We start from the raw sequence: 25,139 nt of genomic DNA, 5'->3' as shown, positions 1-25,139 counted from the left end.
TAGCATCCAATTTGCCACATAGCCAAGGATAACCTTGAACTCTGAAAGGGTCAGAGGGAAGAAGAGAAGGAAAAAGCCATCCTTGAACTTCTGATCCTCCAGCCTCCACCTCTTGTGTGCCATCATGTTTGGTTTATAGGTGTTGGAGAGCAAACCCCAGGCTTAGTGCATAGTAGATGAGTGCTCTGCTCTCTGAGCTACATTTCCAGCCCCAGGAGTAGTTTATTAGAATCTTCCTTTTCCTACTTAGAGTCACTTTCATTGAAAAGTCTAATTCCCCCGTCCGGTTTTGGTTTTGGTTTTGGTAAAGCAGTGATAGTGGTTTATAATTGTTCATTCCTGTGGTTTCAGGGATCGCAATTTTTGTCTTCTGAGGTACTTGGAAAACATTTTTTTTTTCCACTTAAAATATGCTCAAGAATGTTAAAGGCCCTTGAGCTGATCAGCAGGTTAAGGTGCTTGTCACCAATCCTGACAACTTGAGTTTGATTACTGAGACCCATGGAGTGGAGGGGGACAATGTGCTAGAGAGCTCAAGTGTGTGTGCCTGCAAACACGGTTTCTAAAAATGTACATTAAATTCAAAATATGTATATTTAAAAATTATGTTTATGGGTGACTCCTGCATGCCTTGTGTAGTGGAGGCCAGAAGAGGGCATTAGATCTCCTAGAACTAGAGTTACCAACAGGTATGAGCTGCCATGTGTGTGCTGGGGATTGAACCTGGGTCCTCTGGAAAAGCAGCCAGTGCTCTTAACTCCAGCCAATTAAGAGTTTTAAGGGGGCTGGCGAGATGGCTCAGTGGTTAAGAGCGTCGACTGCTCTTCCGAAGGTCCCGAGTTCAAATCCCAGCAACCACATGGTGGCTCACAACCATCCGTAATGAAATCTGATGCCCTCTTCTGGAGTGTCTGAAGACAGCTACAGTGTACTTACATATAATAAATAAATAAATCTTAAAAAGAAAAAAAGAGTTTTAAGATAGGAACTACCCATCTGCACAGTTGTAGTCAAAAGACATTGGTGTGACCCTTTGCTGTTGTGTAAATGACAGACCTATCAACCTTAGCTGTCTCCTTCCCTCACTTCGATTACCCTTAGCAAAACCCCTCTCTCCTATTTTTTTTTTTTTTTTTGAGACAGGGTTTCTCTTTGTAGCCCTGGCTGTCCTGGAACTCACTCTGTAGACCAGGCTGGCCTCAAACTCAGAAATCCGCCTGCCTCTGCCTCCCAAGTGCTGGGATTAAAGGCGTTTGTCACCACTGCCCAGTACCCTCTCTCTTCTTAAACTTCTGATTTCTCATGTAACAAACTTATTCATTTACATTTGTTACACAGAAAATGTTTGTTATAAACTGTAGAGTAGTCTTTCATTCATTCTCTTCCTGGGTTTTGGTTTCCTTTTGGAAGTGCTGTTATTCCAACCCACTGTCCTGTGTATGGTAAGCAAGCACTGTACCACTGAGCTAAAACATTTCTAATTTTTTTTTTGAGATCAGTTATATCCACATAAGTGAACATTTTATCCTGATAAATGGGTACTTTTGACTTGCCTAATGTCTATATCTGTTCTTTTATTTTATTTTTTAATTTACTTCAGACATACCAAAATAGGGCATTATATCTCATTACAATGATGGTTGTGAGCCACCATGTGGTTGCTGGGAATTGAACTCAGAACCTCTGGAAGAGGAACCAGTGCTCTTAACTGCTGAGCCATGCCTCCAGCCTCTGACTTTCTGTATTTAAATAATATTTTAGCTTTATATATTCAGAATGTATATGGAAATTATGACAGGCTGGTGATGGCAGATTTTGTAATAAGATATGTCTATGGTAGAGATATGATGGGAATATTTCCTCTTATTTTTGTATTATTTCAGCTCATTATCAACTAAGCTGGGTTTTGACATGAGAAACAGAAATGTTATAATTTAGGAGAAGGGTGAGAAATTTTATATATTTGTTTTGGGTTTTGATAGCCTGAGTTGGCCTTGAACCTGCAATCTTTCTGCCCTGGACTCCTCCAGAGTGGGAGAACTAGTCCTGAGCTGCCCCACCCAGCAAGGTGCTATTCCTTTCTTCTGTGGTAATTGTTTTCCTAAGTCTTTTTAGATCACAATCAATTATTCAAGAAGACATTGTGGGACTATGAACTGAGTTCTGTTAAACATTCCTTTGGGGTTGTGTCTATACTCTTGGTTTCTCTTCTGAAACACTGTCAACTGAACAAGTAGGGTATCTGACTACATATACCCTAAGACCATACTGACTTGGGCTTTAGGAGGGAGCCCAAGAAAGATTATATTGCACTTTTATTTAAGACAAAAATCTCACTGTGCATGAAATTTTGGTTGGCTTGGCAGTTGTGTGTAGCTCAAGCTGGTCCTTTTAAGTGCTGGGATTATAAACATGTTCCATCATATCAACCTATATAATATGCTTTTAGAAATGTGTAGCTTTATCTGAAAATGCCCCAGCTTTGGTAGCGAGACAGTGAACTAACTAGGATTAAGCTTTGTGAGTTTGGAACAAAGCATTTCAAAAATTTGAGTTTCAGGCATTTTTTTCATAATTACTTTTATATACAATTTTAACATTTTTGAAGTTCTGTTCAAAAAGACAGAATTCTGGATAGCAGAATGTTCTAGAGAGGGAATTTATAATTAAAAGTGATTCATCATGATTTCCAAAAGGGCTGATGTAGAGACAGTGAAGATGTTGGTATTTTGGCAGGATTGATTTAAGCTCACATTACATAGGTTTGTGGAGGTCAGAGGACAACATGCAAGACTTGGTTCTCTCCTTCCACCTTGTGGAATTAAAAGAACTGAGGCACTCAGGCAGACTATTAGCAAGTGCCCTCACCCTCTGAGCCATCTTACTGACTAGGACATTAATAATACCCACATTTGAGGAAGAGAACCTTTATATTCTGCTGGTGGGAATGTAAACCTGTTGACTTACTGCTGAAATTGATGAGATTCCTCAGAAGACTGCAAGTACATAACAGCTGAAGAGAGAGATTTATTGGTAAAGTACATTTCCGACAATCCTGAGGACGTGAGTTCCATCCCTAGAACCTATGGAACCATGATAGCTTGTGATTGTAATCTCAGTCCTGCAGAGGGAGAGACAGGGCATCCCCTGGCCAGCCAGTCCAGTCCAGTCTAGTCGGTAAGTCACAGCCGATGACCTATCTTAAAGGAGGTCTGAGGGTGACACCAGAAGTTACCCTGTAGTGTCTGCATGTATGCACATGGGCACTTGCAAACACTTGTTTTCAAAAGATAAAAAATAGAAGTAAACAATCAAATGACACAGTTATATTGCCCTGTGTCAAATTACTCCTGTACTGTTTCTAATAGCCAACAGATGAATTGACAAAATATTCTGCATAGTCATAGTAGAATTTCAGCCATAAAAAAATGAAATGTCATTTTCAGGAAGATAGGTGCAGCTAGAGATGATATTAAGTGAAAAGGTCAGACTAAAGACAGACGCCATGCTTTCGTTTGTGGATCATAAGTTTTTTATAGATGTACAGAATCACTTTTTTACATTTCATGAAAGAAGTGAAACTCTGAGCCAACAGAAGGCATTAGCAGAAGGAAGGGAACGGGGAGGCTATGGAAGGAGGCTGGTTAAAGTACACAGTATACTTACATGAATACACATCGAACATCAGTGTAATATTTTCTGTTTCTGTTTAGTTTCTTTGGTTTGCTTGAGTCAAAAGTCTCATGATATAGCACAGGTTGCCCTTGGACTTGTAAACAATCCTCTTCCCTCAGCTTTCCAGGTTAAACTGTATGGCACCAACTTGGCTTTCTGTCCCTTTGCATTATTCCCAATGTGTGTATCTCCAGTACTGTTCTTCACTTTAGTTCTTCTAAAAGTGTATGGTACCTGGTGCCACAGAACAGTAGATGTTTCCTATAGAGAATTGATTCATTCCATTCCCCTGTGCACCCACGCACATGTGTGCTTGTAGTTGTTCATAAGGTAGCATAATATCTGTATATTACTTCAGTAATTACCTAACTCAATACTGTTGTAGTTATTTATGATTTTGAGACAGGATCTCATGTAGTCCAGGCTGGCCTCAAAGTTCCGTATGTTAAGTTTGGGCGGCTAAGGCTGGCCTTGAACTATTTATTCTACCAACCACCTCCAGAGTGCTAGAATTATGGGAATATACCATCATTCGCAGTCCTAATACAATGTAAATGTCATATGAATAGTTATTTTGTAGTGTTTAGGGAATAACGGTAAGGTGAAAGGTATTTTCAGATATGATTTAAATATTTTTTACTCCACTTATTTGTGAATGGATAGCCATGCACATGCTACAGTTTATATGTGTTGTGTCCGGCCAGCAGACCACAACCATATGTAGAGGACAAAGGACAATTTTGTGGAAATTGATTCTCTGCTTCCAGGGTGTGAGTCTTTTAAGATTGAACTCAGCTTCTCAGGTTGGGCAGTGTATTAGTCAGGGTTCTCTAGAGTCACAGAACTTATGGATAGTCTCTATATAGTAAAGGAATTTATTGATGACTTACAGTCTGCAGTCCAATTCCCAACAATGGTTCAGTAGTAGCTGTGAATGGAAGTCCAAGGATCTAGCAGTTGCTCAGTCTCACACGGCAAGCAGGTGAGGGAGCAAGAGCGAGACTCCCTTCTTCCAATGTCCTTATATGGTCTCCAGCAGAAGGTGTAGCTCAGATTAAAGGTATGTTCCACCACACCTTTAATCCCAAATGATCTTGAACTCAGGTCTCCCTGTCTTAACCTTCTGGAATCCATAGCCACTATGTCTCAAGATCTCCATACCAAGATCCAGATCAGAAACTTTTATCTCTCAGCCTCTAGATAAGGGTCACTGGTGAGCCTTCCAATTCTGGATTGGCGTTCATTCCAAATATAGTCAAGTTGACAGCCAGGAATAGCCACTACAGGCAGCAAATGCCTTTACCTCCTAAGACATCATATTGGCCCATGTTTAGTCGAGCCCATGGATAGGAAACTCACCAGCTCTATTTGTATTTTAAAATTATCATAATCTCATGCTTGTAAATTAACAATTCTTTTTAATACTACCAATAGTTATTTAATATGCTCCTCTTATATGTCAAACTCTGATGTAGGCATTTTCATTAAACACAAAAATCATAATTTAACATGCAGTGGACAAAGACTTTATTTTATTAATGTTGTGGAGACTTTGACAGGGTTTTCTTTGTTGATACAGTATCTTCCTGTGTATTAGCTATTTTCTGATCATTGGATCAGTTTCTCATTGAAGTAACTTAGAAGAGCAAGGGCATGAACCACTCAGCTTAGCTCCCTGCTTGAACAACTTTCCTTCTGGGAATACTTCACCATGAAGGAAGCAGTTACCCTGAAACTAAACCTGAACTCTGTGCTGGCTAGTTTTATGTCAACTTGACACAAGCTTAGAAGACGAAGAGCTTATTTTGGCTTATTTGAGAGAAGGGAACCTCAATTGAGAAAATGAGTCTGTAAGATGAGGTTGTAGGTAAGGCTGTAGGGTATTTTCTTAATTAGTGATTGATGGTGGAGGCTCCAGTCCAGTCCTAGGATGGCACCACCCACAATGATGGTCCTGGGTTCTATAAGAAAGCAGGTGGAGGAGCAAGCTGTGAGGAGCAAGCCAGTAAGCAGCACACTCCATGGCCTCTGTATCAGCTCATGCCTTAAGGAATCCAGTCCTGTTTGAGTTTCTGCCCTGACTTCCTTAAGTGATAAACTATGATGTAGAAGAGTAAGCCGAATAAACCCTTTTCTCCCAAAGTTGCTTTGTTTATGATGTTCCATCTCAGCAATAGAAACCCTAACTAACATAAGCTCTGAAAGTACTTGGTACCTAGGAGAACTTAAAGAGATGATACTAGGAATAGAATGGGTGACTACTTCGGATGGTGTGATAGCATAGTGATGTTTTCTGATACTGTTGGTTTTTTTTTTTTTTTTTTTTTTTTTTTTTCTGAGACACGATTTCTCTGTGTAGTCCTGGCTGTCCTGGAACTCACTTCTAACACCTACTAAAAGCCAGGGTAAGCAAGGCATTCTGGGAGGCGATCCAGCAGGCACAAATGTATCAGCTTTGGCCTCCCCAAAATTCTAATGGATGGGATGGAAAGACGATGGTCCTGACTGAGATAGGGATGAAGGCAAAAGCTCATCCATTCTCTGGAAGCTTCCTGGGCACTGCTGGGTAAGGCACTGGCATCATGGCAAGAGAAGAAATGATCTCAATAGGAGTCCTGTAGGGGGCCCTTGCCTCCTTCCTCCAGAACTATCAAAATCTCAAGTGTTCTGACAGTCCTCCAGGCTGGCCTCGAACTCAGAAATCCGCCTGCCTCTGCCTCCCAAGTGCTGGGATCAAAGGCATGCGCCACCACTCCCGGCTTTGATACTGTTTTTAAATAACTGTAGTAAATGCTTGGATACTAACCTGCTTTTTCTGTTTCCTTCCAGTTTGTGAAGTGTGGATATGCAGGCTCTAATTTTCCAGAACACATCTTCCCAGCTTTGGTTGGAAGACCTATTATCAGATCAACCACCAAAGTGGGAAACATTGAAATCAAGGTAATCTTTTATTCATTGTTAAATGTCCGTGAGGATGTTTGAGGTGATCTTTGAACTAAGTAATGTAAAGTACAAGGTCAAGAAAAGCAAAGGGAGGGTCAGAACCTCTCATAATTTTAATGTAAACAAAGGCAAAAAAGATCCCTAAGGTTAATTTTTATCTTCTTCGTTTATGTATAGCATGGTATACCATTATTATATGGAGTATAAAATGTAAGTTTTTAAAATTAGGTACAAAATTGATACATATTAGTGCCGTAAAGTCTTCTTGCATAGTTTAATTTGAAAAAACAAAAAACAAAAAACACAAACGAGCCTGGCAGTCTTATGTTTTGCAGTTGTTAGTGTCTTAGTGCCTCTGAGACTTGAGGCTTTATTCTCCGTGTTGTCATAGGCTGGCCCTCCTCCTCTTTCTATAGAGTGAGACAGGAAAACACAGAGGTCTAGACTGGCTCTTCTCACCCTTACAGTTCATTTTTCATAATATGCTGGAGGAAGCCATTCTTTATTTGGTCTTACACTATAGGTCTTACCATATGGAAGACAAGGGCAAATTGTCATTAGCCAAAGTACTTTACATGAGAGACTCAACACATTTTTCTCCCACAGAACTAGAATTCAAGCAGAAATCACGTTATTTTCTAAGAAATAGAGTAATTGAGAGATCACCAATTGACTTTAAATTCTGAATGTGGCCAGGGTTCAAGTTACAAAACATACTTTTAGAGTTTAGGGACTTTTTAAAAATGGGATTTTTTTTTCCATTTGTTTTGTGGGTAGTTAACATTGTTGGTCCTGTTGGGACAGTCTTTGGCAAGACTTAGTAGGGTGTACATCTTTGAGACATTTGAGGGGCTGAGAAAGGTGATAGCTGGTGTTAATTGCTGTTAATTGCTGATGTAGGCTTCTGTGTTCTAGGTCTCTAGTAGGGAGTTAGAGAATGAGTTACATGATGGATAAAAATTAACATGGAAACTGAGGTTCTGTGTTTGTTTTTAAAAACCTAAAAGTGAATTCTGCCCTTTGGTAGGTTTCAAAAACTTAAGTGGTTCGTTCAGTGTAAGATAGTTAAGAAAAGGCCTTAAGGGAAATTTTGCTGGATTCTTTTTTCTCTTTTCATAAATTTTTATTCTGATTGAATTTTATCTTTTCTTTTCTTGGAGACAAGGTCTCACTATGTAGTCTAGGCTGGCCTGAACTCAGAGAGCTGCCTCTGCCTCCAAGTGTAGGATTAAAGGCATGTATCAGGACATCTGTCACATTCTGTCTTGGAAGAACTTCAGCTTGAAACTTAGCTAGTAGTGTGATGCAGGGAACTGAGTGACAGCAGTACCTTTCATTTTGTAATTTAGTAGCTGGCTTTAAACATTTTTATGGATGATAACATTTTTGAGGTTCAGAGAAATATAACCATTATTTATATATTTCCCAGCATGAGAGAAACAACACATTTCTTCACACCTGCTTTCTTGGTTTTTAATTTAAGGCCAAGTGATAGAAATGAGCAGTTTTCTTGGGAGACTTTTCCCAGGGACTACCCAGTGGCCTTGCTGATACAGTGCTTCAGTCTGTGTTTTGTTACTTTAGATCTTTTCACTTTGCTCTTTTAAGCCTTTCAAGTTAAATGGCTTTCCTTTCACATGAATACTAGGGTTTAGATAAACACTCCTGAACTAACTCTTACAGACCTAGGCCTTTGCTGTTACCATGTATTTTCCTTAATTGAAGTTATTAAATTCAATAATGAACTACGTTTGACATTTTGGAATTCCTGTGCATAGAAAATTGACTTATATTTGTATGTCTGTTAGCTAAAATATGATAGTAGACTAAAAACTATGGAAATTTAAATCATTTATGTAGTTAATTTTCAGTTAGAAGTAATTACTGTCCATGTTCATTTGGCCCTGATAATTAACTCCATAAGTTATAGTGGTACTGCATCTGACCTCAGCCTAATTTGTCTCTGTTGCTTGTGTGTTTAAACATTTCAGTGAGGATTTTATGTAGGCCTTTTCTGACTCTTGCTTCTACCTTCTCTTTCTTCACCTTTCTTGACCTGTTGAAGTAGAATAACAAAAAGATGGTAAGTGAGGTTACACACATGCTCTCTGTTTGTTTTCCACTTTGCTTGGTGGGACAGTAGTTGTTGGTTTGTGTCCCTTTAGTATGGGGAGGGGGAGGAAAATCCTTATTTTTGTTTGAGTGCTTTAATTTCTAGCCCTTTTTATTTCTTCAATTTGGTAGCAACTAATAAAGTCTTATACTTTCCTGATTGCATACAATGAACCAAACAAGAACTAATTACTAACATAGTTTTGAATTGTTTTCCTTATTTTTTTTTGTAGATGAATGTTATAATTAAAATGGAATGTGGTGTGCATAATACAGAAATGAAGTAGCTATGTGATAGAGACAGAAAATGGGGGTTATTTGTTATATTTGGAGACTCAGTTTATTGATTGATGTTATATATTGCCTATCATACTGAGGGCTATATTTGTAGTCAGTACAAAATCATATATGTATTTGGTAAGCTGAGTAAAAATTTAATGTGCAAATGAAACGTAAATGAAAAAAAAAAATAACAACAGAAAACCGGTTCCCATGTCATCCTTACTGATGAATAGATTTGATATTATCTGAGAATTAAAAAAAAAAACAAAAAACAAAAAAAACCCAAAACATACCAATCAGGCTTTCATACAAATAAAGGGCACACACACAGATACTATTGTGTGGACCCTCCCCTTTTAAAAACAAACAAACAAACAAACAAACAAACTAGAGGCTTGCTGGGCCTGTCTCAGACATTAATGTGTTATTGCATTTTTCTGTGGTAGTGTTTAAAATTCTTACTTTTTTTTCTGCATAAAGAGCATGCATTTATCTTAGATACTAAAGAGTTTTTTAGAAAAGGTGTAGTTGTAGAGAATAGTATGGTCATAATTTTAAAGTTTTTTTTAAAATCAGAAATAGATATAGAAATAGAAATGTCTCATTGGTATTATAAATATATTTGTTCCTTCAGTATAAAAATAAATTTCTCAATATTCTGGGTGGAGAGAAAGAACGTCTTTTGAGACAACCTCACTCTATAACCTGTACTCTTGCCTGCTTTTTCCTGGTTTCATAGTTTCCTTGTAGGAATGGAATTGTGGTTTAGAGCTTTAATTTTTTTTTTCTGTCTTTTAGTTCAGAGTGACATTGTTCAAAATCATTTTTGGCAAACATAATCTAACTGTATAAATGGCTTAAAAGCAGTGACTCGGTCACTGAGTTTTCAAGTAGTGGGTGAGGTTTAGTCCTGACCTCCAGTGGTGGGAAACAGTGAAGACTCAAGAGTTCTCTGAGTGAACATGTCCTGCTTGGTTCTGACGAGAGGAGGGACATTTGAAAGCTGAAAGATTCTAGGGAAGAGTTTAGATGTTCTAGGTTTTGTTTGATTGGTTGGTTGGTCTTTTGTTTTTGTTTTTTCTGCAGACAGGTTTTTATATAGCTTAGGCTGGCGTCAGTCTTCTCGTGGAACCTAGGATAGAGATAGTGTTGAGCTTCTGATTTTCCTGCCTCGATCAAGAGTGCTGGGATTACAAGCTTGTGCCAACTCTTGGCTGTTTAGTGTTTTGATCTGTGGTCTCCCTATGTAACCCAGGCTGAGCTTGAACTCTCAGGCAGTCTTCATTTTCCTACCCTAGGCCTTGTGTGCCTGCTACACCATACCTGTTAGTCATTGCCTTTTCTTTTGTTTTTGGTTTTTGACAAAATTCCATGTATCTCAAGCCGGCCTTCTACTTTTGATCCTCTTGCCTCTACCTCCCAGTCTACCTCTGTAAGAGTACAGACCGTGTGCCATCACGCTCGCCTGATTTTAGGTCATGCCAAGGTGGAACCCAGGGCTTTCCTGCATGCTAAGCAAGCACTATACCAAATGTGCAACACCACTGGCCTGTTGGAGAGTTTAAAGCAATGGTTCTCAACCTTCCTAACACCATGACCCTTTAATACACTTCCACATTTTTAGTGATTCCCAACTATAAAATTATTTTACTACTTCATAGCTGTAATTTTTATACTGTTATGAATCATAATGTAAATATCTGATAAGTAAAATATCTGATATGTGGATTATCCCCCCCCCAAGGGGTCTTGACCCACAGGTTGAGAACCATGGGTTTAAAATTAATTTTAGCAACAGATTTTCATAAAGTCCCTTGAAGTTATACTCTTCATTTTTTTTAAAGGTTTACTTATTAATGTAAGTACACTATAGCTGTCTTCAGACACTCCAGAAGAGGGCGTCAGATCTTGTTACGGATGGTTGTGAGCCATCATGTGGTTTCTGGGATTTGAACTCAGGAACTTCAGAAGAGCAATCAGTGCTCTTAACCGCTGAGCAATCTCTCCAGTCCCCACTCTTCCATTTTTTAAATGTCCTTTTTGTTTAGAGGGAACTAAGGGTACTCAGCGTCAGGTGTCCCTTACAGTTAATATTTCGTAATATGTGTGGTCCTAGGAGAAGATTCACGAGGCTTTAATTTTGATTTGTTATAAAATAAGCATCTATAACCCTTTTCTTACAAAGAATTAAAAACTAAGCATTCTATTGACATTGGATCATACTTAATCGAAATTGATTGAAATAATGGTGATTACTAATCAATTATCTAAGTCAATTGTCTTGTATAATACAATGAGAAATATTATCATAGGAGCAAATAAAAAATTGGTATGAAAGTATACTTGTTAATAGCCAAAGTAGCATATAGATTTCTTCCCTATTTTATATTAAATGTTCAGCACATACATTTATGTTAAACAGGTTTTACAGACCCCTCCATATACCTCTCACCTAGATTCCAGTATTAATATTTATTATTCTAAGCCACACCTTTAATCCCACTTTAATCCTAACACTTGGGAGGCAGAGGCAGGCAGATCTCTGTGTGTTTGAGGCTAGCCTGGTCTACATGGAGAGTTCCAGGACAGCCAGGGCTACCGTAGATGGACCCTGTCTCAAAAATATTTATCATTCTGGGTAATTACATACCTAGTCTTCCATCAAAATGCCTTGGTTTTATTTGTTTTGCTGTGTTATAAGTTACAGATAGTAGTAAACTTCCCCATGCATGCCTGTACCCAGAGTCCACAGTATAGAACTTTCCAGCTTTGTCTTTCCAGTCTGAACGGCTGAGAGTCAAGAAACTTGAGTGTTGGCTTGGGGGAATTGACTTTATAAGGAATTGGTTGCAACAGAAGGCTGTAGTGAACTCTGCTTTTTTTTCTTTTGCCATTAGTGTATTTTCCAAAAATCTGTCTTCAATAGGCTCTGCATCCTGGCTTTCAAGGCTAAAATTACTTTTCTGAAACATTTCTAGTTCAGATTTTTTCTTTTTCCCAGTGCTACAGATTGAACCCAGGGCCTTACACATGCTAAGCAAGCACTCCTACCACTAGAGATATATCCCCACCCTTAAAGTTCATATTTGTTTGAAGTTTTGTTTACATCTTCTCATGTTGGCTTTGTCATTTTTTCCTTTATTTCCCCATAATTTGAACTTGTTTTTATACACCAAATAGTAGCTATTTCTGGTACTAATTTCTAATTGGATTCATCAACAGAGGTCTATTTCTAAAATGTTTAAATATTAGAATATTGCTTGCCTTGTTATGCATACAAAGTTTTTTTTTTATTTAAATGTGGGTCACTTTAAATATGCTCTCATTGGAGACAGATTGTGAGTATTGGGCTTCATGAAAGATAGCATTGATTTTCAATATTATACTTCAAGATTAAAAATGTTGCCCATGAGATAACTCTAAAAGAGCTGTTTTAATTCATACACATATAGACTTTTGTGAAGTTTGTTAATTGGGTGTATATGTATGTGTATGATGCATTGTTATAGAGGAATGAAGAATCATGGTTTTTGCATCTACATTTCTATAAATCATTTTGATAGGAAAGAACTGTGCTTGTGTGCATTGAGCATTTCTCAAGTTTCCCCCTGATGTGCTATTTCACATGTCACAGGACTTAATTTTTTGAACATTTGAGCAAAAGAAACAGATGAAACCTCATACAAACCCTTCAAAATATGAAAATATGGGTTTTATTTGTGCTAATGCTCTTCTTTTGGAAACATGTATTAAAGGTAAGGTCAATTTATTGATTTAAACACATAGTATATAAAATATTGATTTAACTCTGTAAGCTGGTCTTGAAAGAAAAGATTTTTAACTTTTAAGTAAAAAAACTTGATCTGCAAGTTCCAGAAAGTTTAAAATTGAATCATTCCTGAGTTTTCTGAGCTGCAGGAATATCATTTTCTAAAACTTCTTTATGTAAAGTTTTAAAGCTTTGATATCTCATCTTGTAGGACCTTATGGTTGGTGATGAGGCAAGTGAGCTGCGTTCCATGTTGGAAGTGAACTACCCCATGGAGAATGGCATCGTGCGGAATTGGGATGACATGAAGCACCTGTGGGACTACACATTTGGACCAGAGAAACTCAATATAGACACCAGAAACTGCAAGATTTTACTTACAGAACCTCCCATGAATCCAACCAAAAACAGAGAGAAGATTGTAGAGGTAAGTTTTGATTGGCTAGCATAATATCCATGTGTATCTCTGAAAGAATGTTAAATCGGTTTTTTTTCTTCTTGCTGCTTCTGCTGCAAAGGATAAGTAAAACAACTGTTTTGCCCTAGATCCCGATTATTTTGCATGTACTCATCTGAAATCTGAAGACCATGTTAGCGATGCACATGAAACTGAATTTTGGAGCATTGTAGATTTTGGAGTTTTGGAGTAAGGGAACTCAACTGGTAAATGTAAATGGGCAAATATTACAAAATCTAAAAGCAGAAGTCTCTCTCTGGCCCCCAGCATTTTGGATAAGGGACAGTGAACATGTATGTGCTAGTAGATGAGACTGCTCTTCTCTCCCTAAGTTAGGTGATTGAGTTAAGTAGTTTATTAGAAAGCAGTTGATCTAGTGGAAAAATAGTGAAGTTAGGAGAGTGAGAAGTTGTGGTGATAAGCCTTTCATTGTGACAGTGCTGTTTAATAAAGACAAGCTAAGGAAGCTGCTGGGTAGCAGGGAAAGGGCATCCCAAGGCAGAGAGAAGAGCTAGCTTGGCATCTGTATACTTGAGAGCAGGCAAGCGGCTGCTATGGCTGGAGGGCCTAGGAAGGGGATGGCTGAAGAAACAAGCTAGAGTAAGTAGTAGTACCTTGCTGGTTTCTGTAGGAGCTGGCCTGGGGCAGTGCGGGCAGGAGGGGGCTGCTGTAGCTAAGGTTTAGAGTTTGCCGTGAGTATGCCACAGAGAGACAGCAGAAGAGACACCAACTTAGAGACTTTGACAGTATGTACATGAAAGATCATGATGGGTAGGATCAGGAGTGGTAGTAGAAATGTGAGAAATACCAAATTGTTAGTGTACTTTGAAGGAGGTAGGCCTAAAGGATTTTCTTATGGTTTAAATACAGGGGGCACTTGGAGAAAGTTTCCATTTGAGTAATTAGAAGGAATGAGGAAAAGCTGAGAATAGCAGAATGGGATTTAAGGCAGTGATCAGGAAGAGTTTATTTTAGATATGTTCAAGTTTGAGGTCCTTATTAAACATCTGCATAGAAGTGACAATACGTGTATGTATGTGTGTGTGTGTGTGTGTGTGTGTGTGTGTGTGTGTGTGTGTGTGTGTACACGTGTGTATAAACAAAGAGTTCAGGAAAATAGAGTGGAATTCAAGATAAAAGCTTAAAAGTCTTTGGAATCTAGAGGGTACTTTTCACAAAGCAGTGAGGAGAAAGTGGTAAGAAGGCAGGACCTGTAAAAGAGATCGAAAGCTATTGAGGTAAGGGCAGGCAGGAGAGCTGCAGTCTTCATTTAATAACAGACTTTGGAGGACTTGATATATGCCTACACAGCAGCAGCAACTTCCTTATTAAATAGATGCTGGAATAGAATGTTAATTGATGAAGATGTATTCCAAAGTTGTAAGACTGAAGTTCTGTATAGTTATCATTGCAATCAGTTATTGATATCTAGATATTCAGTGATTGCCCTACCAGTCAAAGAGTGCTTAAGTGGGTGAACAAAACACATCATCCAAGGTTTACTCAATTGATTTGGATGCAGAGAATGAGCACAGGTGTGACCAGAGAGAGCCCAAGAAAATGCTGCCTCCCTCCAGTGTAGTTCATTGTGAAGGGGGTTACAATCTGGACTCAAATAGAGGCAGTGGGCTGGGCAGCTGAGCCACCTCTGCATCTGACAAGTTAGTATTTTAATGTTTGTCTTCACCTCATTTTTCCAGCCATCCATTCAGCCGTCCGGCCAGCCAGCCAGCCCACTGCTAGGGAATCACACCCAGAGTTTCATTCAAGCTAGAAAGAGCTCTTCTACTGAATTACATACATCCCCAGTCCTGTTTCTTTTATTACTTGTTTTTAATTGCCAGGGGTTGGGGAGGGGGAGCTAGAGCCAGTTTTGACCTTGCTTGGGGGAAATAAGCAGATGTTTTTTTCTTTTTCTTTTTCTTTTCTTCATTTATTTGGTGTGTGTTTATGTGTAGGTGCATGTGCACACTTGGGTATCCATGGATGGACAATTTGTGGGGAGGTTTTTCCCTCTACCATGTGGGTTCTGGAGATTGAACTTTAGCTGCTGAGCCATTTCTCTAGTCCTAAGATATGTCTTTTTATTTCTTTAATCTGATTTCTTTTTACATTAATGCTTTTGTCTGTGTGTATATGTGAGAGTGCACAGGCACAATGAGCACCACCTTGTGTGTCTGCAGGTGAAAGGACACCTGTGAGAATCAGCTTTCTCTTTCCCGTGTGGGTCCTAAGCGCCTGTACTGGCTGAGTAATCTTGCTGGTCCCAGGCAGGTGTGTGTTTGTTTGCAGTGTCAGTTTACTACATTTTTTTTTAAAGATTTATTTATTTATTATATGTAAGTACACTGTAGCTGTCTTCAGACACTCCAGAAGAGGGCGTCAGATCTTGTTACAGATGGTTGTGAGCCACCATGTGGTTGCTGGGATTTGAACTTCAGACCTTCGGAAGAGCAGTCGGGTGCTCTTACCCACTGAGCCATCTCACCAGCCCCCAGTTTACTACATTTTGTGTGATGCTTTCTTTCATACTGGTTAGCCACTGACTATAATATATTCAGAAGTCTTTGTTTTGTAGCACTTACAAGACTCAACTCAGATGTTTATATGTGCTTGCATGCAGACATATTAGTATCCAGAACTCTGCCCTAATAACTGAGGTAGAGGTAGGCTTTATAAGGGCAAGAAGAACTGGTTAGAATGGATGCTCAGGGTCCTTTGGTGGCACCTAAATCAACTGATCTGTATTTCGAGCATGAAGGAAATAAATAAATGTGTATAGAGTTTTCTCTATAAACCACCTCCCTCTTTTCCTTCTCTTTCCATTTTCAGGTAATGTTTGAAACTTACCAGTTTTCTGGTGTGTATGTAGCCATCCAGGCAGTTCTGACTTTGTATGCTCAAGGTAAGTAAAGTAAGCTTAACTGTTAGGAAAATTAATTCAGCAAATACTATATGCCACAGAAATTTTTTTTTCTTTTTTTTTTTTTAATTTTTATTTATTATTATATGTAAGTACACTGTAGCTGTCTTCAGACACACCAGAAGAGGGAGTCAGATCTTGTTACGGATGGTTGTGAGCCACCATGTGGTTGCTGGGATTTGAACTCTGGACCTTCAGAAGAGCAGTCGGGTGCTCTTACCCACTGAGCCATCTCACCAGCCCCCGCCACAGAAATTTAATTTGTCACCAAAGTCCATTACTAGGGAGCTGGAGAGTTGACTCAGTGGTTAAGTGAGTTCTTGTGAAGGCCTCAGGTTCCTCTGTGTGGATCCATGGAGGCTCACAGCCCTCTGTCTGTGACTCTGGTTCCAGAGGTTCCAGTGGCCTTTTCTGCCCTCCAGGGGCACTTAATGCACCTGGTACACAGACACACATTCAGTTGTTGTTATCCCTGGTTGTTAGGTAGATGATGGGGATCCACACCCAGGTCTTCATGCTTGTGTAGCAAGCACTGTACCTCCTGAGCCTCTTGCCCAGCCCACAGCTACAATCTTTGTCATTTGTCACAACAGTGCCATTACATGCACTTCATTAAATAAGAACCTAGGCTGAAAGTGACATCAGGTTTTTAAAAAATAGTGTATTTTTTTCTTTTAAACTATTTCAACATTTTATACACCAAGAGAGACTACAGATGCCTCATCAATTAAGAGCACTGGCTTTTCTTCCAGACGACCCAGGTTTAATTCCCAGCACCTTGAAGTGGCTCACAACTGTAATTTCAGTTCTGATGTCCTTTTCTGGCCTCCTTGGGCACTTGCAGGCATGTAGTACATAGACACACATGTAGGCAACACCTCCATACACAAAATAAGAATAAATTAAAGTAAAACCTTTATTGAAAATAAACAGAATTTGTCCTCAGAATTGGCTTGATTTTGTTTGTTTGTTTGCTTGCTTGCTTGCTTAAAAATTTTTAAAGAATTAGTGTGCTGGGTAGCTTTATGTCATCTTGAGGGAACCTCAGTTAAGAAAATGGTGACCCACCCCTTTAATCTCAGAATTTGGGAGGCAGAGGCAGGTGGATCTTTGAGATCAAGGCCAGCCTGGTCTACAGAGAGAGTTCTAGGATAGCCAGGGCTCCAAAGAGAAATCCTGTCTGGAAAAAAATAATAATGCTTCTATAAGATGGGGCTAGAGGCAAAGCCTATAGGGAATTTTTTTAATTAGTGATTGATTGGGGTTAGGGTAGCAGCTCACTGTGTGTGGTGCCAACCCTGGGCTGGGGGTCCTGGGTTCTCTAAGAAAAGCTGAAGCTGGGTGGCGCTCGCCTTCAGTCCCAGCACTCTGCGCAGATGTTGGTGGATCTCTTGAGTTTGAGGCTAGCCTGGTCTACAGAGTGAGTTCTAAAACAGCCACGACTATACAGAATAAGAAGGAGAGAGGGTTGGGGGAGCAAGTCAGTAAACAGCATTCTTTCATGGCCTCTGGATGGGTTCCTGCCTCCAGGTTCCTGCCATGAGTTCCTGCCCTTACTTTCTTTGATGATGAGCAGTGAGCCAAGTTGTCTTTGGTCATGGTGTTCTATCACAGCAACAGTAACCAAGACACCACACACAAATCTTACTGGTCATCCAGCAGCTGGGAGGGAGGCAAAGGCATATAGATGGCTGTGAGTTCCAGGTGAAGCTTATCTGTACAGTGAGTTGTAGACCAGCTAGTGCTCCCTAGTGAAACCCTATATCTATATAGAAAGCAAAAGCACATGTACTAGTCAACTGCACAGTAAGTTGGGGAGGAAACATTTTGGAACACATTCCTAATGAGTCAGTTTTAATGAGAGAAACTGTTCTCATTCTCTCTCTCTCTCTCTCTCTCTCTCTCTCTCTCTCTCTCTCTCTCTCTCATTCAGTTTTTGAAATAGTTATATCATTTCCCCCTTCCCTTTCCTCCTCTAACACTTCTTGTGTATTCTGTTTTGTTTCTCAGATCCATGGCTTCTTCTCTTTCCCCCTCCCTCCATCCCTCCCTCCTTCTTTTCCTTCCTCCCTCCCTTTCTCCTTTCTTTCCTCCCTCCCTTGTTTTTCAAAACAACATTTCTCTGTGTAGCCCTGGCTTATCCTGGAACTCACTCTATAGATCAACCTGGCCTATAGAGTTCTGCTTCCTAAGTGCTGGGATCAGAGGCATGTGCCACCACTGCCCCACGATTTTCTTTGTTGTTGTTCTTTTTTCTTTGTTGTTGTTGTTGTTGTGTGTGTTCCTTAATATATAAATACAGCTTGCTCAGTCTGTATTTGTTACTTGTATACATGTTTTTATTTGGTATTGTATAACCAGTTGGTGTGTTCTTTGGGAAGGACCATTTCAGTGGTGCATCATTCCTTAGTTTCCTGTAATTCTTTGTCTAGAATTGAAGCCTCATACATTTTCCCCTTTCCACATTACTATGTCTCTTGGTGTCATCCTTGTCCCGGTCATGTTTAGGCATCTGCAGCCGTATTGATGACACTTCATGGGTCTGCATGGGTTCTTTTGATAATGTTATTAGCAACTGCCCTCACTGTCCTTTGTTTTATGTATTTGTGTATATTCGCATGTTTGTGCCAGTGTCTGCAGAGGTCAAAGAGAGCTTTGGATCTTCTGGAGCTGGAAAATATAGGCAGTTGTGAGTCACCTGATGTGGGTATTAGAAACCAGACTTTGGGTTCTTTGCAAGAGTATCAAGTGCTGTCAACTACTGGACCATTTCTCCAGCCTCTAGTTTATTTGTATGTGTGCTCATGTGAGCGGACATCTGCATCCATATGTAGGATAGAGGACAACTTGAAGGAATAGATTTCTTTTCTTATGCTACATAGATCCAGGTGGCATGCATCTTTATGTGGTGAGCCCATCTTGCCAGTCTCTCTCCCTGTCTATTTAGCACAAAACATTTCCCACATGGGAAGAGCTCTTTGGATTTTGATGGTCTTAATTCACCAAAACATAGCTGAGAATTTATAGGGTTTTCAATATGTTCAAAGGAATCTTTGGCATTTGAAGTATAAAGGTACCTCAAGAAAGTTCTTAACTGGAAAGATTCAGGAACATAATTTTGATTTAGCATATCAAAGAGTCTTCCTGAAGGAGGAGTTACCTGAATTCTCAGTGTGGGGCACATACTGGTAAGGATTGTATTCTTTTGTTTCAAGTGGTTCTTTTGTAACTTTAAGAGATCAATTTTATTTTGAGCTCCATAATTCTACATGTAGGTTAGTAAAAATGCACACTTTATTTACTTTTTTGAGACAAGAGTCTCCCTGTATACCCTTGGCTATCTGAACTCACTGTGTAAACCAGGCTAGTCTTAAACTCCTAGCTGCTATCCTGCCTCAGCCTCATGAGGGTGTGCATCAACACGCCTGGATGAACTGTTCCTGCCTTTGGTTTTGTTTTGTTTTGTTGGTTTTTGGTTTTTGGTTTTTTGGTTTTTGGAGACAGGGTTTCTCTGTATAGCTCTGGCTGTCCTGGAGCTCACTTTGTAGACCAGGCTGGCCTTGAACTCAGAAATCTGCCTGCCTCTGCCTCCCGAGAGCTGGGATTAAAGGCGTGCACCACCATGCCCGGCTCTGTCTTTGTTTTAAATTATAGTATTAAATATAGGTATTTATTTAGAAGGCACTCAAGGACATTTTTAAAAAAATGTTTACTTGGTTTTGTGTGTATGTGTGTGCACGCGGGCAAACATACCATGTCAACATTCACAAGTCTGCAAAGGTCAGAAGAGGTGTCAGATCCTCTGGAACTGGAGTTAGAGATTATTGAAAACTGCCATGTGGTTCTGGGGAACAGATGCATGTAGTTCCTCTGTAGTGCTCTTAACAGGAAATTAATTTTTGGGTTTTCTTTTTGGATGGGAGTTGTTGTTGTTTGAAACACGGTCCAGGGTCTCACTATAAAACCCTGGCTATCCAGAAACTTGCTGTATAAACCAGGCTGGCTTGAACTCACAGACATCCACCTGCTTTTGCCTCCTGAGTCCTGGAACATTATGTGCCACCATTTCTGGTGGAAATTAATTTTTAAAGCTATATTTAGTTACTAACTATAATATGTCTTATATTCTATTTGATATAGAAAATGTTTCTAAATGAGATAGACACAGTTTCTTTGCTCTTAAGGTGATAATAGTCTAGCTGTAATTTTTCTTTTTTTTTTTTTTTTTTTTAAAGATTTATTTATTATTATATGTAAGTACACTGTAGCTGTCTTCAGACACACCAGAAGAGGGAGTCAGATCTTGTTACAGATGGTTGTGAGCCACCATGTGGTTGCTGGGATTTGAACTCTGGACCTTCGGAAGAGCAGTCGGGTGCTCTTACCCACTGAGCCATCTCACCAGCCCCCTAGCTGTAATTTTTCATTTGAAGGGGAAAAAATCACATGTTCTGTCAAGAGAGGGAAAAATGTTTGTCTAGATAAGTCCACATCTGGATAATTTTACTACTTGAAATTTGTATATTTGTGTATGAGCACATGCATATATGTGCCATAGCATTTCATGTGGATAGGTGGACAACAGGAGGAGTCAGTTCTCTGTGCCATGGCAGATTCAGAGCTCAAACTCAGGTCCTCAGGTTGGGCAGGAAGCACTTACACCCCTGAACCACACCATAAGCTTCATTTTCCCTTCTTCCCTTCTTCCACCCATTCTTCATTTTAAAATAGAACTTGCAGAGGGATTTACTGGCTGATTTCCCAGAGGGTTTGAGTTAAATTCCTAGCATTTATGTGGTGACACACAGCCTTATGTAACTCTAGTTTCAGGATCTGATGTCCACTCATGTCCTACACAGGCACTAGGCACACAACTAGTGAACATGCAAACAAAAGATCCATGCACATAAAACTAAAGTTAAAGAATTTAATAACTTGTATAAATACTTTTATAATCATCAATTTTGGGAAGTTTAAAAGGTCTAAGCTTGAACCTGTAATGAGAGATCCATGTTGGGAAAGGATGAGTTATTTTATATATGTCAGTGTTTTGTTTGCATGTATGTATGTGCTCTGTGTACATGCCTGGTGTACAGAAGCCAGCACCAGATCTGTAACTAGAGTTACTGACAGTTGTGAGTTACACTGTAGATGTTGGGACCCTATGTGGGTCCTACAAGAGCAGTAAATATGGAGCCATCTCTCTAGCTACCCTAAAGTAATTTTTAGGAAAACTGATGTTAATATGTTTTCCTAGTAACATTTATAAATTAATCTCTGACAAGTGAGGAGATAGCCTATCTTAATTACTTATATTTTGCTGCTGCTGCTTCTTTTGGTGGGGGGCAGGGGGTTCAAGATGGTTTTTCTGTGTAAACCTGGCTGTCCTGGAATTCAATCTGTAGATCTGCTGGCCTCAAACTCAGAGACCCACCTGTCTCTGTCTCTCAAATGCTAGGATTAAGATGTGCGCCGCCACCACCAGGCTGTATTTGGACATTTTTATGTAACTATTAACACCTTAACTTTGAGAAGCAGTAGCCCAGTAAAATTAATGAAATAACTACAAGCCATGCTTTTTTCTAACTTGTGGCTAATGTTTTCAGAGAAAAAGAAGAGAGATATCTTTATGGTTAAGAGCACTTGCTGTTCTTGCAAAGGACTTGATTTCAGTTCCCAGCTCCTAGGTCAGACAGCTTACGAGCATATACAACTCTAGCTCCAGGAGACTGGGTGGGTGCTCTTTTCTGGTCTCCATAGGCACTGTACTCATGTGCACACACATGCTCACAGAAATACATGATAAAGAGAAATTTTAACAACAACCACCGTTGTTACCATTCCAACCTGTAGAAATTTTTTTTTGAATAAGAAGTGACCTGGTGTTTTAGGAAGGGGTTTCTATCTGCATGGTCTAGTTTGGGTGGATAGAAGAGATTAATTGGAATTGGGAAATCTCAGAGGTTTGAATGGTCTCTGACACAGGAAAGAGTAGGAATTTAAAAGACACAACCCAGTGACAAAAGGGTATGGCACTAGAAATGATGACTAAAGACTCCTGTTTCTCTTTTTTCCAATAGGAAGTCTTCAGGGCTGGAGAGATAGGACAGTGGCTATATGCTAGCCTCTAAAGCTTGAGGCCCTTAGTTGAGATCACCAGCACCCACATAAAAGCCACAACCATACCGGCCTGTAATCCTAGTACTGGAGAGGTCAAGATTGAGTCCTTGTTGGCCAGGCAGTCTGTCTTGATTGGTGGCTTCAGGTTCAGTAAAAAAAAGTGAGTGCTGGAGAATTAGCTTAGTGGTTAAACTCACAAGAACATGATATCAGACACCAGCACCCATGTAAAGCCACGTATCCTTCTAACCACAGCTCTGATAGATGTGAAGTCAGGAGGATTGCTGGGGCTTGCTGGCTTCCAAAGAGAGAGATACAAGAGGATACCTATCTGATGCGTCCAGGTACATAGACATACAGAAATAAACAAGCAAATAAATCCTTCAAAACATAGTAAGGTGGCGAGCACTTGAGGAAGACAGACAGTGCCAACCCTCAGTCCCCTGCAGGTACCGAGGACACACAACTGACCAGACAGTATCTTCTTTGGAAGATCAGGATTGAAAAATAGTAGTGTTATGAGGCATTAATCTGTGGGGGGTGAACAGATTGTTTCAATTTAAAATAGGGATGTTTATGAATTTATGTTTGTCAAAGATAAATATGCAAACTTATTTAAGAAAATGAGAGTAAGCATATTTATGGTGATATGTCATACCATAGGCAAATTTATATAATAAGAAAATGAAAGGGAGAGAGATGAGAAAGTAATAAAATATATATTATAGTTTTAAAATGTGAGTTAAAACAGACTTGCCAAATGGCTCACCAGGTAAAGAAGTTTAATTCTCTGGTTTCTACATAAGGGTGGAAGGAGAGATCTGACTCTACAAAATTGTCCTCTGCTTGCTACATGTGTGCTGAGTTCTTACTGTGAGTTCTTAGAAGTTCTGTTTTTCCCATTTTTTTTGAAATAATGTTTCATGTAGCCCTGGCTGGCCTTCAACTCCCCATATAACTCAGGAAGACTTAAAACTACTATTTTTTTTTTAGTCAGGGTTTCACTGTGTGTAGCCATGGCTGTCCTGGACCTTGCTGTGTAGACCACGGTAGTCCTGCTTGCCTCTGTCTCCAAAATGCTGGATTAGAGGTGTGTGCCAACCTGACCTAAAACTTGTCATTTTTGTCTTCCAAGTGCTGGGATTACAGGCTCTTTCCACTATGCCAGCTAGAAAGGGCGTTTCCCCTTAGAATTGACTCTTGGCTTTTTTCAACCTTTTTCTTTTCTTTTCTTTTTTTTTTTTTTTTTAATGTTAGCCATGATGGCCCACACCTTTAATTACAGCACTCAGGAGGCAAAACTAGGGATACACAGAGAAACCCTTTTTCAAAACCAAAACATCAATAATAATGATGATGATAGGGCTGGCGAGATGGCTCAGGGGGTAAGAGCACTGACTGCTCTTCCGAAGGTCCTGAGTTCAAATCCCAGCAATCACATGGTAGCTCACAACCATCCATAATGAGATCTGATGCCCTCTTCTGGTGTGTCTGAAGACAGCTACAGTGTACTTATTTATAATAATAAATAAATCTTTGGACCTGAGCGGGGCCAACCAGAGCAAAGCAGAGGTACTAATCAATTCCCAACAACCACATGAAGGCTCACAACCATCTATCTATACAGTTAAAGTGTACTCAAAAACATAAAATAAATAAATCTTTAAAATGATGTTGATATATTAGTAGTGGAAGTCTTTTAATGACATTATTATTATTATTACTTATTACTGCTGTAGGTTGGAGATGACTCAGTGCTTAAGAGCACTTGCTATTCTTCCTGAGATCCTGAGTTCAATTCCTAGTTACCCATGTTGGGTGGCTCACAATTGCCTGTAACCGCATGCCCTTTTGTGACTATGGCAGCTGTACATACACACAAGTACACACACGCACGCACACACACACAAGAAAACTATATATATTTAAAATAACTATATTACAGTTGTTAACAGTAGCAGTATTTGTGGGTGGGGAGTGATACTAATGCCACGTGTACATTTAGAGGTCAGGGCAACCCTGTGGGTTGGTTCTCTCCTCCCACTGTAACATGAGTTCCAGAGCTAGCTCACTTCACCAGGCTTGCTGTACAGAGTATGCCCCACACTGCACACCTGTGATTCCAGTCTGTAGCCCCATGGCTCAGGCTGCTGAGGCAGTATGATTACGATTTCTTGGCTAGGCTGAGACTGCCTTAAGTAACAACAAAAAATAAATCTTTTCAGTGGCAAACAGGAACTACGGCAGCTTGTCTCATTGTCACTGTTGTTGCTTATAGGGTTTTGGCTGGGGATCCCTCCTAGGCCTTACATAGGATAGGCTCACACATTACCTCGCCGGCCATCACAGGCTTTTGTTGTTGTTGATGGTATTTTTCTTTTTCTTTTTCTTTCTTTTTTTTTTAAATAAACAACATTTCTTTTTTATTAGATATTTTCTTTATATACATTTCAAATGCTATCCCAAAGGTTCCCTATACCCTCCCTCCGCCCTGCTCCCCTACCCACCCACTCCCACTTCTTGGCCCTGACATTCCCCTGTACTGGGGCATATAAAGTTTGCAAGACCAAGGGCCCTCTCTTCCCAGTAATGGCCGACTAGGCCATCTTCTGCTACATATGCAGCTAGAGACACAAGCTCTGGGGGTACTGGTTAGTTCATATAGTTGTTCTACCTATAGGGTTGCAGACCCCTTCAGCTCCTTGGGTGCTTTCTCTGGCTTCTCCATTGGGGGCCCTGTGTTCCATCTTACAGATGACTGTGAGCATCCACTTCTGTGTTTTTCTTTTGTTTTGAGATGGTGCCTGACTCTAGCTCTGGCTGTCTAGGAACTCTAGTCATCCTTTAAATAGAAGAGT

At 39.7% G+C, this 25,139-nt stretch overlaps 1 protein-coding gene across 2 annotated transcripts in view; it reads left to right on the top strand.

The window, feature by feature from the left end:
* The window catches only part of Actr2 (ARP2 actin-related protein 2), a 50,648-nt gene that overhangs the window by 5,514 nt on the left and 19,995 nt on the right, over positions 1–25,139 (top strand). Inside the window, exons 2-5 of one of the 2 annotated variants that reach the window (NM_001362899.1) lie at positions 6,505–6,615; positions 8,687–8,701; positions 12,993–13,208; positions 16,071–16,143. In NM_001362899.1, coding sequence (NP_001349828.1) covers positions 6,505–6,615; positions 8,687–8,701; positions 12,993–13,208; positions 16,071–16,143 — 415 coding nt within the window. The remainder of the gene's footprint in view (positions 1–6,504; positions 6,616–8,686; positions 8,702–12,992; positions 13,209–16,070; positions 16,144–25,139) is intronic. The other variant, NM_146243.2, reaches the window with a different exon arrangement.

This window comes from Mus musculus, chromosome 11 (genome assembly GCF_000001635.26).
Source record: "Mus musculus strain C57BL/6J chromosome 11, GRCm38.p6 C57BL/6J".
Lineage (NCBI taxonomy): Eukaryota > Metazoa > Chordata > Mammalia > Rodentia > Muridae > Mus > Mus musculus.
This window is presented reverse-complemented; position numbering and strand designations above follow the sequence as displayed.